Raw genomic sequence first — 17,075 nt, forward strand, 5'->3', positions numbered from 1 at the left:
AATAAATAAATAGAAAAGGCTGTAAATCCTCACACTGGAGAAGCTAAAGCTAGAATATGTTTTATATATTTTTCCTTTACAAATGACGAAAACAAATATTTATGGCAGCACTGTGGTGCAGTGGTTAGCATTGTCACCTCACAGCGACAGGGTTCCTGGTTTGAGCCCAGGGTGGAGGGTTCCAACCCAGGGTAGGGAAGCCCCTCTGTGCAGAGTTTGCATGTTCTCCCTGTGTCAGCGTGGGTTTTCTCTAGGTGCCACTTCCTCCCACAGTCCAAAGACAAGCAGGGTAGGTTAATTGGTGACTCTAGAAATTGCCCATAGGTGTGAATATGAGTGTGAATGCTTGTCTCTCTCTTTCAGTGTTAGCCCTGCGATAGTCTGGTGAACCTGTCCAGGGTGTACCCTGCCTCTCACCTAATATTACCCCCTACCCACCCCCCGCGACCCTCAACAGGATAAGTGGTTGCGGAAAATGAATGAATGAATACTTCTCCGACTGTCTACCAACAAATTTGTTAGTTCTATTTGCAGTTCATGTGATATTCACCTGATTAGATAAAAGCAGGTATAGTCATGTGTGCTTTTACTATGGCTGTCAGAATAGGTTTTAGTGTGAGATGAAGTCACTACTTTATCTACATTGCTTCGTTTGGGGTGTTTCAGAAATGACTGGCTCAACGTGGGGGTCTGCTACCCACAAGGCACTAACTTCACCATCATCTCCGATATCCACAATCGCCTTACCAAGCAGACCCACAAGACCGGCGTCTTCATGAGGACAACGCAGAGGGAGAAGATCAACCACTCGCACCTGGCCAGAGGATACTACTACTGGGAGGAAGACACTGGGTCAGACAGATAGGAACGCACACACACACACACACACACACACACACACAAACATACGCAAAAACAAATGAACACATTAGCTCCTCTCATCTCAAAACCAAACTTTACTGAGAACACTTTAATCAACCATCAGAAAACAACATTGAGGCTAAAAGCCTATGACACTGTTTAATACCTTTATATTTTCTAAGGATTGATTACATTATATAATATACTCACTATATAGAGTCCACTGGGTCAAGAAACATAAACAATTAGAAAATCTGACAAACCAACAGTGTATCCAGACTGTCTCAACCACCTAAAGATCCCATATTGTGAAAGATCAGATTACAGTTAAACATTAAAGTTATATCTTAACTGTTACCGTGACTTATAATAAACATATGACTCAGACTACTTTGTCAAGTTGACGTTTTATTTTGCTACTGCGGAAAAGGCTTGTGGTCCATGGCAACAGTAACCACAACAAAAGTCCCGCTAGGTTACCCGTGACCCCTTTCAGGTTCCTCCTACGGAGATCACGTAAGATCAAAATGCATAACAAGAGTATGTAAACATGATCCAGTAGCAGAAGTATGAACAAAATGGAAAATGTATTTTGCGACCATTTTTGGAGTCAGTGCAAGTATTGTTTACAACTACTCGCTCGTGTGTGATCCGGAAATTTGCAGGCGTTTCTTTTTATTTTTCTTGTCAAATGAGGCAGCGAGTCCGCCAGTGTGTGTGTGAGAGAAGGAAAGTCAAGGAGTGATTGGTTAACTGCAAGGATCACATCATCTGCACTCATCAGTAGGCTCATGCTAGGTGACAACTAGCTGCGGTCAAGTTGGAGGCTGAATCCAAATGTCCACCCTCTGGACTTGCAGACTGAGCTCTCGAGACTGTTTTGCTCGTTGCTGTAGAAATGTTCAACTGTCACTGCTGTCATATTCATATATATGTCATACAAGTTGATGAATAGTGCCTACTCATGTGTTCTTGCAGATAACAAGATATAAATCCCATGTAAAGCCTTTTTTGTGACTAAACAAAAATGTATTAATACATCTCTCTATAACAGCCTACAACATTTAAAAACAAATGTTTGTAAATAAGGACAGGACTATAACTCTATGGCCCAATTCCAATCCGATCCCGTACAGACTCACTGACTTAGAGGCGCATTCATGTTAAGTGCGTGAGTGTGTGAGGGCTGTCCCATTGTCAGATCGTCAAGTCAGTGAGTCAGTGAGTGAGCCCTTTATGCCCCCTTACCGTAGGTCAGCATCGATGCGGACTTTCGGTAAGGAAATTACCCACAGTTCATAGCGTTGTGACAATACAGGGGTTGCCCTCGGAACACCGGAAGTGTTATTAAAAAAAACGAAAACACGGTCGGCAGATATGCAAACGGTAACGTTATGGAAGGAGAGCGAAAAAAAAAACAGATAGATAAACAATGAAACATTACATTAACAAGGATTTAAGATGGTACATAAACACACATGAAGTCAGAGGAATACCAGTGGTGATATTCCACACACAAAGAATATATATCTATTTATCTATATATATATATATACATATATATATAGATATATAGATCTATTTATCTATCTATCTATAGACATATATAGATATATATTCTTTGTGTGTGGAATATATGCTGACAATGACCGATAAATGATCACGCCCAGAGCCGCCAGTGTCAACAACATTTTGTAGAGAGGGGAATAAGTGCTGTCCCATTCCTATTTGTAGCATCCGGAGCCCTTTCAGACTCTCACACTCAATCACTTACAGCTGATGTCAGTTAAGTCAGTGAGGGTTCAGGGCTTGAGTCTTTAGGGGCCGGATTGGATTTGGGCCTATACACTGGGCATTAGTCTGCTGAGGTCCGTACCCCAAGCAGACTCTCTGGAAGTCCGCTTTAGGGTCCCTTGTGGACTGGAGGAATTGTAGCTTTGGGCAGCCCTCAGCACTCCTAGCACTTCCCGGGAAAGCACCTGCAAAGTCCGTAAGTCTGCAAGTACGGTGAAGTTATTTGGATTCAGCTAGACAGTTTCCCGACAGTTTCCAGCAGCCTTCAGTCCATACAGGAAGTCACAGAAACATGATGTGATGATCGATATGATGTCGATTCATTGAAATATTATCAGACTCATATATCAGTTTGTTCTCAGTCTCTAATTGTTTTAATTATGATAGATTAGCTTATTAAAATGCAGGCTTTCTGTCATTTCTGATTATGGTTTATCCTCCATTTGACATGAATTCTCATGTAAATCAGCATCATATCAGTTTGCTGCTGCTGCAGAGCGGGAAAAAACACACAAGACAACAGCTTTCATTAAGGCTAAGTCAGATACAGTCAGGGCTTCACATCTGTACAGATGTTATTTTAAGAATCCTCTCATCCCACTGACTACAAGTCTTTGTGATGGTTAATACCTCAGTAATTAAAACAGTCCAATGTTAATATACAGTAGACTACATATAGTTTATGACACAGTTAAAATGGCCAAAAATGTGAATAACTGCATTGCAGGACAATTTAAGGTGTGCCCCTAAATTTTCTGCTTGCGCTTCTATAATTTTCAGTTAGGGGCTACAGTGCTCCTACTAAAAAGGTTAGTCTGCAGCCCTGTAGTAAGTCAGTCATTATAAGATCAGGCATCCATTTTTTTGTTTTGTTTTATATCTTTGGTGAATGCCATGTACTTCCGTGGGAAATTGAACTTCAAGGTGAGAAGATTCAAAAGGTTCTAAACATCCTCACAGTTTCATGGGTTAACATTTCACAATGTACATTTTGTTTCTGTTGTTCCATAATATTAGATGAAGTGTATGATGTCTAAAGTTTTACTGTGTGTTGCAGTCTGCTTTTCCTGAAGGTAAAGGCCCATAACAGCAGGGAACAGTTTGCCTTCTGCTCTGTCAAGGGCTGTGAGCGGGTGAAGATCACAGCTGCAATCCCTAAAGGCAGTCCTCCCAGCAACTGCATGGCCCAGGCCTACCCAAAACATGCTGAGCTGCCTGTTGTGGATGTACCAATGCCCAGAAAGCTACCCAATACCAGGCTGGTGAGAGAAATGGGGTGGGAATGGGAGTCAATTAAATGTATTTAAATATTCCCAACCAGGCATCATTTTCTCCATAGCTGTTTTTACAGACAGTTGTAGTTCACTGTTCACACGTTTAGAAGAACATTAACAAACCAGGGGGGAAGAGTATTTTTAGGTTAGCACAGGGTTCCTACGTAAGTATGGAAAGTATGGAAAAGTACGGAAATAAATTTGATCAATTTCCAGGTATTAAAAAGTATGGAAAATGAAAAATAAAGTATGGAAAAATATTTATGTTTCCAGACTATTACCACTGTTCTAAAATACTGTTTTATAAAATAGAAAATTAGGTATTTCCAAAAATAATTTAACTGACAGATGCCCTTAACGATTCATAATAAATTCTATTTTTGTCACGCTACATGATGGAACTGCATTGAGGAAGGGGAGAATAAAAATAAAACAGCTGTCGCAGGTAAAGCAACTCTAGTCGCAGGATGTGTGTCACTGCTCGCCTGCCTTTCTCTCTCCCGCGTTCCGTCACTCCACTGTCTCTGCTCTGATACTCGCTCTCCCCTGGTCAGCCTGTACTACGATGCACGTTCAACATAGCCAGGCTTTCTTTAGGTGAGCTGGCTTCACAGAGCCTAACAGCGCCCATCCAGGAGAACCAGTACTACAAAGCTGGTTATCAACTCGCTCTGTCATCTCTGTGTTTTCCAGCAATGAGCACGTTCATGTGAAAGAGGCGGAGTTGTTAATTAGGAGCGACATCATCATCATCATGAACTCATACTCATATGAGATGAAACGGTAGCCTATCTGTAAAAAACTCACTGTTTCAGTGACAGCAAAACAGTTATTTCCAACTAAGTAACAACAGCCTGTAATCATAGGCTACAACAGAATAAAATAAGACAGATGAAACAGATAAAAAATCCTTGTCAATAATTATGTGAACATCAGCTTGTGTGATTTAACAGATGTAGAGACTAGAAATAATAATAATAATAATAATAATAATAATAATGATAATAATTTACAAATATTAAAAGTAGGCTAAGGCACATTTAAGAATTATTATGACTTAAGTACAGAGTATTTTTCGCTATTTAGTTTGATGACAGGATGAAATGATTCTTAATATCACATACTGTCATAGAACTTTAAAATAATTCCAGACTGTTTCTGCTACCAAACCAAAGAGTGTAAAAGTAGTTAATGACTGATGATGTCTATCTGATCGAAATGTTATATTTATAATCACGGGAGCCAATTAATAATGTGGGTTATTTCTTTAGTTTTTATTTCCAGTTATCAGGTGTCTCAAGTTATTCTGAGCTGCAGAGTGTAAAATCATCCACACTGTCAGCTGTCACAATGAGGATAAAATAAAGTTTACACCATTAAAATGCAGCTAAAATCATCATTAGGCTATGTGTTTAATGTGGTTATAAAGCATCTCTCTGTTTGTTAGAAACCAGAGTTAAAACCAGAGTGGAAATAGAAAACTTGGAACAATAAAATATTAATACTGACCTATTAACATATGGCCTATTTTGCTTTTGTTTGTTTTTTTAACACTGTCACTTTGTTAAGCAAACTGGGGACTTTTGCTCATGACATTCTCTGGCCTTTTTAGCTTGGTTAATGCATATTTTAGCTTATTTAGCTTACTGTGGCCAAAATTGTTTACAGAAACACGAAGTTCTTCATATATCTAGCCTCCTAAATTTGCTCCCGAAGTGCACCAGATTGATGTATTATAACTTTAAAATAGTCAAACTTTTCTTCCGGGGGGGCATGCCCCCGGACCCCCCTATAAGTTCAGAGGCTCTCTCTTTTTTCACCATACCTGTGTTTGCATCACTGCATTATGGTACTTGGCTACAATCGACTATTAAGAATAATTAAACATGATGTGAAATATGATACACTGATATATTTATTCAGATGTCGCATACTCAGATGTTGCATATTCTCTGAACTGGCTAAATTGGCTACCCACTTGAGCTAACGTTAGTTAGCTGTGTAGCTCGCATACAAATTTAAATGTCCAAATGTTCCAATCCAATCCAATCCAGCTTTATTTGTTAAGCACTTTAAAACAACCACAGTGGACCAAAGTGCTATACAGAATAAATAAAAGACATAGTAAATAAAAGGCTCACATGAGGCATAAAAATTGCATGAAAAATACAAATAAAATACAAATAAAATAAAATATAATAAATTAAAAAGCATAAAACATAACAGCCATACAATAAAACACAATAAAATAAAATAAATAAAATAAAATCTCACAAAGTGTCAAAGGCCAAGGAAAAGAGATGGGTTTTAAGAAGAGATTTAAAAACAGACAGAGAAAAGGCCTGTCTAATGTGCCAGTTAAAAGACGTGCGGGAGCGTTCTGTACCATCTGGAGACGGGCAATGGAGGACTCACTAACCCCCACTTACAGTGGATTACAATAATCCAGCCGAGTGGTAACAAAGGCGTGGATAAATGTCTCAAAGTGGTGCCTTGGGAGAATTGGCTTTATTTTGGCTATGTTACACCCGCAAACGTAATAACAGCCCACAAACGTAATAAACCACAAACGTAATACAAATCTGCAGCTTTGAATGTAATAATCCCGCAAATGTAATAAATGTCCCACAAACGTAATAGCAGCTGCCTACTACAAACGTAACACACAGTTTTCCGCAAATGTAATAACAATTACATTTGCAGGAAATTATTACATATGTGGGAAGGTGAAAATGTAAACTGTAATAACTTCCCACAAATGTAATATGACACTGAATAATGATCTTTGTGGTTGTTGTTGTTTGTTTGTTTACTTATACACCTGCCAATAGTGATGCGTGTGTTGACAAGCAACCCGCAGGTCGGGTGGGGCGGGTCAGAAAGTGACAGAGCAGCGTTCTGAGTAAGTTAGAAATAACTTACAGAAACACACACACACACACACACACACACACACACACACACACTGGTCATTCCTTGTCAGTTCACAGAATTACTCTGTGCCAGCAAATATGTTGTTTAATTGGATTTATTTTATTTTCTTCTGCCTCTTGTTAATACGGATTTCTCTGCAGCATCTGGCCTACAGTACCTGTTCAGCACCTCGGACAGCGGCGCTGCGGGATGGGTTGGCTCTCATAGGGGGTCAGGTGTCATAAGAATTTGTTTGTAATGACCTTTAAAGCAAATAGAGACCGGAACCGATATATCAAAGTTTAACAGAAGAAAGAGGTTACAGAGAAAAGGCTCCCTGAGGAGCATACACTACAGGCTTTCATACTTGGGCGTTGGATTCAGGAGGTTTCAGTTCCCCTAATCTATCAAGTACACACTTCATAGATAACAATGGTTGTCAGTTGGTGTGACGTCTTGTCTCACTGTCCTCCGGATGACCTTGTCCTTGTCCTGTCTCCGACCCTCTGTTTCTCTCGTTTCCTCTTACATATGTAATGACAGACTTCCCTTTAGCCTTAACCACCTGCTGATCATGCAGTTGCTATAGAATTAAACAGGAACCTCCAGCACTTGCACAACACAATGGCATGTTTACATCTTGTGATCATAATTTTTATAACATCAGGTGCAGGTTGTAAGGTTTTAAAAACCATGGTTTACAATAACTTATCCTCCTCCACTCAAAAATGTGTTTTCTTCTTGTTCCTACAGATGAATGTCTGAGCCTCACTGTGCAGAATGATGTGTGTGCAGAGCTTGACACTCGAAGGCTGTTTTCACATTTATCTGCTGAAAATGCTCATATGATTTTAAGGGCTAAGGCTACGAGCCTATGTTGGCGGCTTATGTAGCCTGTGTTTGAACCATTTAATTAAAATATGTCTGCATATCAAAAGGCTTGAAAAACTTGAATATGTCATTCATTCTTTGAAATGAAAACATTTTTCAAGATTTAAGACTGGTCCGTGTACTTTTTGATAGTAACATGGACCAAGACTGTCTGAACACTGACAATTAAAGGCTTGCAAATAATTAATGACTGGTGAACTTAAATTAATGTAGCCTATGTGAATGCAGGAAAGTGAGAATTGCCATGTAGGTAACTGAAAATTTCCCAGACAAAATGATACATTATGTTACATTACTTTAAATATACACAACATTTAGTTAGCAACTTGTATAAGCTGCAGATTTTTAGTGTTCATGGTTTATTCATTCAGTTAGATTCAAATTTGCTTTATTGGTGTAAATATCACAACAACAATATTGCCAAAGCATCAAGAATCAATTCAACAAAAATTAATGAATTTCATGAATTAAAACAAGAAAAGAATAGCATAGTACTGTTAAAACTTGTTCTGTTTGTGGGTGTACATGTGAGTTATATTATTGTATGTATGATTTTGTATATGTGTGTATATGGGACAGAAATAATTAAAAGAAAAATAATAATAATAATGGGAATAATAATAATGATTAAAATAATTGTGATTATTATCACAATTAAGTTATCTTTTTTTGATGAAAATAAGTGATAATTTAATCATTAAAGATTCCTTCAGGACATGTTTTAACGTTTAGGAATGTTTCTCTTCGAATAATAATGTATGATATAGTTTTTCCACAAAAAATTCAATCATCTTGTTAAAATCCTTAAAATGACATCTACACCTTCTCCCTCATTAAAAATGCTAGAATCTATCATTAAGCCAATTTTATTCTTCATTCCAAAGGTTGAAAACAGCCATCCAGTGTCAAGCTCTGCACATACATCATTCTGCACAGTGAGGCTCATCTGTAGGAACAAGAAGAAAACACATTTTTGAGTGGAGGAGGATTAGGTTTTTGTAAACCATGGTTTTTAAAACCTTAGAACCTGCACCTGACCCCCTATGAGAGCCAATCCATTCCGCAGTGCCGCTGTCCGAGGTGCTGAACAGGCACTGTAGGCCAGATGCTGCAGAGAAATCCGTATTAACAAGAGGCAGAAGAAAAGAAAATAAATCAAATTAAACGACATATTTGCTGCCACAGAGTAATTCTGTGAACTGACAAGGAATGACCAGAGTGGGTGTGTGTGTGTGTGTGTGTGTGTGTGTGTGTGTGTGTGTGTGTATGTGTATGTGTGTGTTTCTGTAAGTTATTTCTAACTTACTCAGAACGCTGCTCTGTCACTTTCTGACCCGCCCCACCCGACCTGTGGGTTGCTTGTCAAAACATACATCACTATTGGCAGGTGTATAAGTAAACAAACAAACAACAACAACCACAAAGATCATTATTCAGTGTCATATTACATTTGTGGGAAGTTATTACAGTTTACATTTTCACCTTCCCACATATGTAATAATTTCCTGCAAATGTAATAGTTATTACATTTGCAGAAAATTGTGTGTTACGTTTGTAGTAGGCAGCTGCTATTATGTTTGTGGGAAATTTATTATATTTGCGGGATTATTACATTCAAAGCTGCAGATTTGTATTACGTTTGTGGTTTATTACGTTTGTGGGCTGTTATTACGTTTGCGGAATTGAAAAAGCTTGATTTAAGGACCCACCTGATCTGTCTGTGGCAGTGGGTGCGGTTACGCTGCAGAGGAGGAGCTGGGGCACAGCACAGGTGAGCTGGGATCCTCGCCAGGAGCAGGGGCAAAGTTCCACGTTCACCATGATCCAACTTTACTAGATCTTTGGCAGAAAGTTGAAGATCCAGCAGTGTCTGGCAATCGTACACAAGTAGAGAGTTGACATTCAGAGCAACAAGCGACACAAACAGCACAAACACACACAGCACTGGCAGTGACAGATGGCAGGCCACACACACTGGCGCCATCTTAGATCGTAAAATGTTAGCTCAGTTCACTTAATTTTACTGAAACCATGAGCACCAGAAAAGACTGTAATTTATTCACATTTACTGGCATGATGAAAAAACAAGTCGTGACTCCCTACCTCTGAAGCTCTTATATAGTCAGAATATGTGTCCATTCCTTGGGGCCAGGTTGCGGAAGTGGCAGGCCAAGCAAAGCACCCCAGACATCCCTCTCCCCAGCAATGCTTTCCAGCTCCTTCTGGGGGACCCCAAGGTGTTCCTGGGCCAGATGAGATATATAGTCCCTCCAGCATGTTCTGGGTCTGCCCCGGGGCCTCCTACCAATGGGACATGCCTGGAACACCTCTCACGGGAGGTGCCTAGGAGGCATCCTGATCAGATGCCTGAACCACCTCAACTGACCCCTTGACAAGAAGGAGCAGCGGCTCTACTCCAAGCTCTCTTCAAATGTCTGAGCTCCTCACCCTATCTCTAAGGCTGAGCCCAGCCACCCCACAGAGGAAACTCATTTCGGTCACTACCCAGTGCTCATGACCGTAGGTGAGGGTTGGGACGGATGGACCAGTAAATCAAAAGCTTCACCTTCCAGCTCAGATGGAGCCTTTGGTTACATTTCATATTTTGTTTAAGTCCTGTGTACATGCTATTTGAGACCAAAAAACATTCTGTAAACTGTTTTGACTAAATATTTTGGAATCACATATTTTCTTTTTTCTTTTTTACCTCTTTTAGGGTTTATTATAGTCATACATATAACTCCTAGAGCCCTGACATTTGGTAGGGGGATAGACCCAAGCAGATGTCATATTTTTCATTACTGGCCCTTGCAAATGGAAAAAGTGGAAAATTATTCATTTTGGATCCCCAGGTCCCCAGGTTTTGGGTCCCCAAAGTTTATACATATGGATGTTTCCATATTTCCTGCTAAAAATACAGTATTTTATTGATGTTATACCAAGACAGAGTCTGAGTTCTGGCAAGTATGGCAAGCCAAGGTTGCAATTTGTTGCTTTTTTGAGATGCCAAAATGGCGATGCATACTCATTCCTAAGATTGTGGGTGCATCCTGAGTATCTTAAATTTCATCCACGTTTCCCTCACTTGAGTCTTTTCCTTGCATCTTAGTCCCTCCCACCAAGGATGCACGGAAAAACATGAGAAAACCATGCAAGGAGAGAGGAAATAAGGAAATATGTTTTAAAGAAATAAAACGTCCTTTCGTTTGAAGTTTAAACGTAAAGTGATGTCAGTCAGCTTTATTAACAGTTGTTTGTGTTTGCACTCATTTGCGTTGTCCCACTTAGAGGCACAATATTTGTTTATATTATTTTTTCATTATCTGCATCTGTATTTTAGGCTAAACGTTTCAAGGAAAATTTAAATTCTGTAACTAATCAAACACAATGCTCTGGAATTATCAGTCTCCTGTGTCACTGAATGGAAATGATGGTAAGCAGCTTTCTTGCTGACAGTGACAGCTGCTCTAGTGTATCCTGGCTCCTCAGAGCAGCAATAAGAGCACTGGGATGGCCTTCAAGATGGCGCACTAGAACAACTTCCAGTTCAAGCGAGGACTGAGGTGCATGGAAATATCATATAAAAGATTCAGGCCATTAAAAATTTGTGTAAAAGGGGGGCTATATGTGGACAAGTTGTAAGTTCCTTTCATGTTCATGTTTAAATTAAACAAGATATGAGGCATAGTTTGCCTAATCAAGTAACCATATATTGCTGCATATACTGAGCAGTGAAAAAAGAAACTTGGTCCTCTCTGGTGCGTCTTATTATTAACGTCAGATGTGATTTACTAGGGTTGTTCTGCAGGAGGATGGTTGGAGACATCTGATTAAAATTATGATATATAAGTGAGATCCATCAGATGATATTCGTTGGGTATCAACTGCACATGCTCTGTCTACCATTACACCTCCAGCTACCATTAGGAGGAGAAAACAGTACAACCTGGATAGCAAGACCACTAGAGACATTGAAATGGTATTTGAGTGCTTCCTTTCTGCAAATAAGTGAATGTACAATCAATTGAGGAATAATCATCTTAAAAATGAAGACAACAGGGAAGGAACTTGTAACTTTAAACACAGAATGCCCACATATAGACCCCTTTTCACCCAGATTTTCATGGTTGTAGGAATGAGTCCACATCATCATTTTGGCGACCGTGTCTTGTTATAATCCTGAAATTTAGTATAACATCTATCAAACACTGTTTTTTATAGAAAGTATTGAATTTGGACTTGGCAAATTGACTTGCATTTGCATAGCACCTTGTTGGTCTTCCAATATCCTGGTCTCACTCTGAAGTTGTTGAAATCCAACCCTTGATCAGTGACCGGCACCGGACACCAACAAAAAAAGCCTTCCTTTCATGTCTGCATGATACACAGTGGGTCGCTGTTATTGTTCAGTGTCGGCTGGCGGCATCAGGAGGAGATGCGGCGGGACAACAACAAAAGTTTAGGCAGCAGAAGTCTGAGAGGGGTGAGTGGGAGGGGTGGTGGATGGGTCCAACAACTACCAACTTTCATCCAAGAGGCTGGTGTTCGCTCTCTGTAAAATTGTAAAGCCAAATCCTGTTCATTTTTCCCAAACCCAACCATGTGGTTTTGTTGCCTAAACACAATCACCTGCGTGTTTGCAACATGTAACCAAGTGCATTTGTTGTTGAAGAAAAAAAAAACGTGTACCAATGGAGTATATTTATTTTGAAAGAGACTGTATGCACATTTCCTGTGAAAATGGAAGTGTATTTTGACAATGCATGTAACAGGCTGAAGTTGACATTGCATCCCAGAATGTCAACATCCAACGCACCCAGGGTACCTTGCACATTGTATGTCTATGTGCAAAGTCCATCACCAAACTTGGATATGTGACTAGGTCAGAGTGAGAATGTGTTGCTTCCAACAACTTATAGCACTTTCACACTAAGATAATCAGCTGTGTTGATATTCAGTACAATGGCACTCATTCTCATGTGATCCTGCTTTTATTCAACAGTTCTACAAGTGCCATTTATTGGTTCACAGTAAAAAGTTTCAACAATGCATGATGATAAATCTTGATTAGTAAATTCCAAATGTATCCTGTACTTTCTTTGCCTTGCACTTGAGTGCCGTGTAAACAGTGTAGTGATTCTCACACTACAGAATGATGAACACAGTAACTAGTCAGATAATAGTTTTTCAGCTCAACTTGGAAATAATTAATAGAAACCCACCAGAGACTCTCAGATTACACTCATGCTCATTATGTTAGCAAGTCAGAAATATAGTCAGGGGCCGGATTAATACATGCAGGGGCGTAGCCATCATTTCAGAAGTGAGAGGGACAAATTGTTCAGAGGTCTATTGAGTGATTTATCATCCTCTCGCATTCAATTGCACCTCTCCTCAGCGGCTAAAGAACCACATAACCACAAACAGCCAGGGCCAGTGCAGGGGACTGATTTTAGTTCTTTAAAATGATATACTATCAAAATCTAAAGTTTTAGCTGCCAAACTCTTGTTGAGTTGACAAAGAATGACCCTCGAGCATCTACTGGGTAAGTAGCCAGATAACTAAGTGCCAAATGACAACTCTGAACACGAAAAGATCAGTAAAACACCATTCCTGTTAGCAAGTTATTAGCACACAAAATGGAATGGCAGTGACAAGGTAACAGGGTAATAAGCCACATAATTTAATTTAATGGCATGAAGACAGAAAGCGACACAACACTAAACATATCAACATCAAGATGTATTTTACATTTTAGTCAAATATGACAGCACAGATGTGCAAAATTAATCAAATATTTTTAAGCCTTTCTCTGTATGCAATACAGACAAAAACATTTTAGAGTATAAATAAGAGTAGTTCTGAAATAGCTGTGAAAATTAATCTTACAGTCACTCTTATCCTATAGACATTTCCTTAGCCAGTTATAATTTCTCCTTACCTGTGAAGCCTTGGGCTGATAATTGGTGCTGCTGTCAGGTCCCTGTCCTGATTCCTGCCTGGTTTCTCCCTGTCCCTCTTCTATCTATTGCAACAATATAGATAATAAATGTGCAAAGCAAAATTCCTAAATAGAATTAGGAATAGTAGTGGTGAGCTGTGGAAATTAACCTCAAAGTCACTTTTATGCTATAGATATTTTCTCTCAGCCAGTTATAATCTCTCCTCACCTGTGAAGACCCTGCATGATGAATAAAATTGATTGATTGATTGATTGATGATCATCCTTGCTAGGCCTCTGGTCCACTGTCTCCTCCCTGACCCTGCTCTTTATATTGTAGCAATAAAGATTAAAAAAATATTTGCAAAGCAATAGTGAGCACAAGTTCTGCGCAGAAATTAAGGAGGAGTGGGTTTATTCCTAGCATGAAACTAACTAGCAAGCGATTCGACATAGGTGACAATAACATTAGTATTCTTGTTAACTAGCTTAACTTGATATATTGGCATCTATTAATTAGTCATCATTTAGCTAAAATTATCTACATGCAACAGCATTATTCAAGTTACACGTTTTTAGAAGAAACTGTGCAAGTTTTTTGCTTTTTGCTGGCTGGTTTGCTGCACTGCCCAGCAGCACACGTCTTGTCTGTGTGATTTATTCAGATCACAACACGGCAGCATGTGTATGCCCGTCTGATTTCTCTGTGTTTACTTAATTGTTCTGTGATTGTGGTGAGTGAAAACTGACTTTAAATGGCTTTCATGAAATGCTTAATAGCGTGTACTAATTCCAACTCTGTTTATTTGCTTGTGTACTCTCAGCACTCAACAGACCACTTCCTGGAGGTGAAATTGGAGTCCTACAACACTAGATTCTTCCACATCAAGGAAGACTTTGCCTTTACTGAGGTATCCTTTGTGTCATACAGAGAGTAGAATAGTAGGTAGCCTTACTGTCACATGGTTGAACAGCTTAGACTTAGACCACTGGTTGTGGGCAGGAGGCGATTTGAGAGTTTTTTTTATCAACAGGAGGGACATGGAAAGTATGAATACATTCTTATAAAACCGCTACACATGATCAGAAACCGCATGGCTGGCTGTGCCATTCTTTTCCTTTGGTGAGAGTGGTGGCACCCAACTAGGTAGAAGCACTACCCTTAGCTTTAAAATTGCCACTGAGTGCTGCACACAAAGTTCAAATAATTTCAACTTTCACCTTATTTGCTGCTGACTTTTAAAAAATTAAATACTTATCGATAATTTATCAGTTATAGGTCTGGGTCAGAACTGTAGTGTGATTGGCTGACTTTGTCATGGCAGGTGAATGGCAGGAAGTTGTACCAACCAGAAGATGGGGTGCAGTTGACAGTAATTGATGGTCATGACGGGCAGGTGGTTGACAGCAAAGTCTTCAGGAACTCCATCTTACAGGGCATCCCTGCACAGTTGGACAACTATGTCAGTGGACTGAGAGACAGGTAAAAGCTGCTCCTTTGCTGTCCAACTAAACTAAACTAAAAGTCCATTAAAGGAGAAGTCCGGTATTTTGCACTTTGAGCCCCATTTCTGGGTTGTTTATGATGAAACAGAGTGGCTAAGACCAAAATAGTGACAATTGCTCATTTTCAGAGAATTTGGCTTTCCCCTGCCTGGCTTAACACTGTTGCCTATGGCCATGTGTGAATCTGTCCCTAAAACCACCCTAAACGTTCGTTTTCAAAGCCATGAAACTCACCGAGTGGTCAGTGGTGTTCATTTATGTTCTGACATAAAAATCGTAGCAAGCTGTGGTTTCCATGATGATTTATTTGACATTTTGTCTAATACATTGACTTTATATAGGAAGCCTCATTGCCTGTCCGCCACCGGAAATGGAAAGGTAGTTGTTTACAACAACATTGTAGTCATTGTAGTCTTTTAGCTCAGCGAAAGTGCCGGCTCGACAGTGCTGTGTGCGCTCCCAGAGGAAGAACGATAACAAACGAAACAACTGCACAGTGGATTGCTCACTTGTAAACCACCTTTGCAGTACGATGCCTTTGAACACAACGCCAACCTTCTTCTTCTGCCTCTGCTTCTTTGTGTCCCATTACATTGTAATGGTTTCCTGCCGGTTGGTGACACCCACGTAATGGAGCATTATTGCCATCAAGTGGGCTGGAGTGTATAACGCTTCAGGGTCAAACAAGCGATCAAGCAGAAGTTTACACACGGGTGTGAGGCAGCTGAAAAAATAGTTCCACAATCAAGATGAATAGCGGAACGGATGGAAGCCACAGCTTGCTGCGATTTTTATGTCAGAACATCAACGAATACCACTGACCACTCCGTGAGTTTCATGGCTTTGAAAACGAACGTTTAGGGTGGACAGATTCACACATGGTTATAGGCAGCAGTGTTAAACCAGGCAAGGGAAAGCCAAATTCTCCAAAAATGAGCAATCGTCACTATTTTGGTCTTAGCCACTGTATTTCATCATAAACAACCCAGAAATGGGGCTCAAAGTGCAAAATACCGGACTTCTCCTTTAAAGGTTCGTACTGCTACTCTGCTTAAGATTCTTAATGGTGACTAACCATCTTATTGTGGAAATTGTTTCTTTTTATGTTTGTTTTTGGATGATGCAAGGGTTTCCAAAGAAACAGAATTGAATTGTCACAAGGTTATGTTAGACTGAGCAAAACAAGTTCAAGATAAATTCAAATCACTGTAATGACAAAGTACTGTCTCATGCTGTGGTGTAATACATACACTGGAGCTTAAAAGGTACATGCAGCTACTTTGAGCCAAATGCAAATACTAAAATGATGTGTTGTTTCTCACTCTTTCTCTAGTTCCATCATCCTCATTACATCTAAGGGACGTCTGTTTACAAGAGGATCCTGGACTAGAGTCCTGGAAAGACTTGGAGCAGACAAAGGCATCAAATTTAAAGGTAACTAACCATGTCTTCACAGATAAATGTGCTCACAGTGGGTATACTGAACCTAGAATGCACTGAACAAAACATAAAGCATTTTCAACAGAGATGCAGTAAATGGCAAAGTTGCTTCACTGATTGCATTTTACCCAGGTCACAGTGTAACAGTAATGTCTAAATGCAGCTACAAGCAGCAATTCTGGGGTTCAAGCAATCATCAACTGCTCAAGGTTGAAATCTGTGAAGGATCGAGACCTTTGAGTCCAATTTTTAGGGTATGTTTCAAGTGATAATTACTATACACATGTGGTTCGACATTGGTTTGAAACAAAACCTGCACGTCTTGTAATAAATTGGACAAACAATTTCCAGTTTAAAATCTGATTGTGTTTACAGCCACCTAGGGCTGTGACAATAACCGCATCACCGCAATACCGCGGTCACGTGATGCCTACCGCAGTGAAGCGGTCATCAC

General features: G+C 39.7%; 1 protein-coding gene across 2 annotated transcripts in view; it reads left to right on the plus strand.

Annotated features, from left to right (window-relative positions):
- Positions 1-17,075, plus strand: part of LOC125904965 (cell migration-inducing and hyaluronan-binding protein-like) — a 430,780-nt gene that overhangs the window by 400,022 nt on the left and 13,683 nt on the right. For both annotated transcript variants that reach the window (XM_049602687.1, XM_049602695.1), the window contains 5 exons: positions 667-852; positions 3,713-3,917; positions 14,500-14,586; positions 15,001-15,158; positions 16,515-16,615. In XM_049602687.1, coding sequence (XP_049458644.1) covers positions 667-852; positions 3,713-3,917; positions 14,500-14,586; positions 15,001-15,158; positions 16,515-16,615 — 737 coding nt within the window. The remainder of the gene's footprint in view (positions 1-666; positions 853-3,712; positions 3,918-14,499; positions 14,587-15,000; positions 15,159-16,514; positions 16,616-17,075) is intronic.

The sequence above is a fragment of the Epinephelus fuscoguttatus genome, linkage group LG2 (assembly GCF_011397635.1).
Source record: "Epinephelus fuscoguttatus linkage group LG2, E.fuscoguttatus.final_Chr_v1".
NCBI classification, from domain to species: Eukaryota; Metazoa; Chordata; class Actinopteri; order Perciformes; family Serranidae; genus Epinephelus; species Epinephelus fuscoguttatus.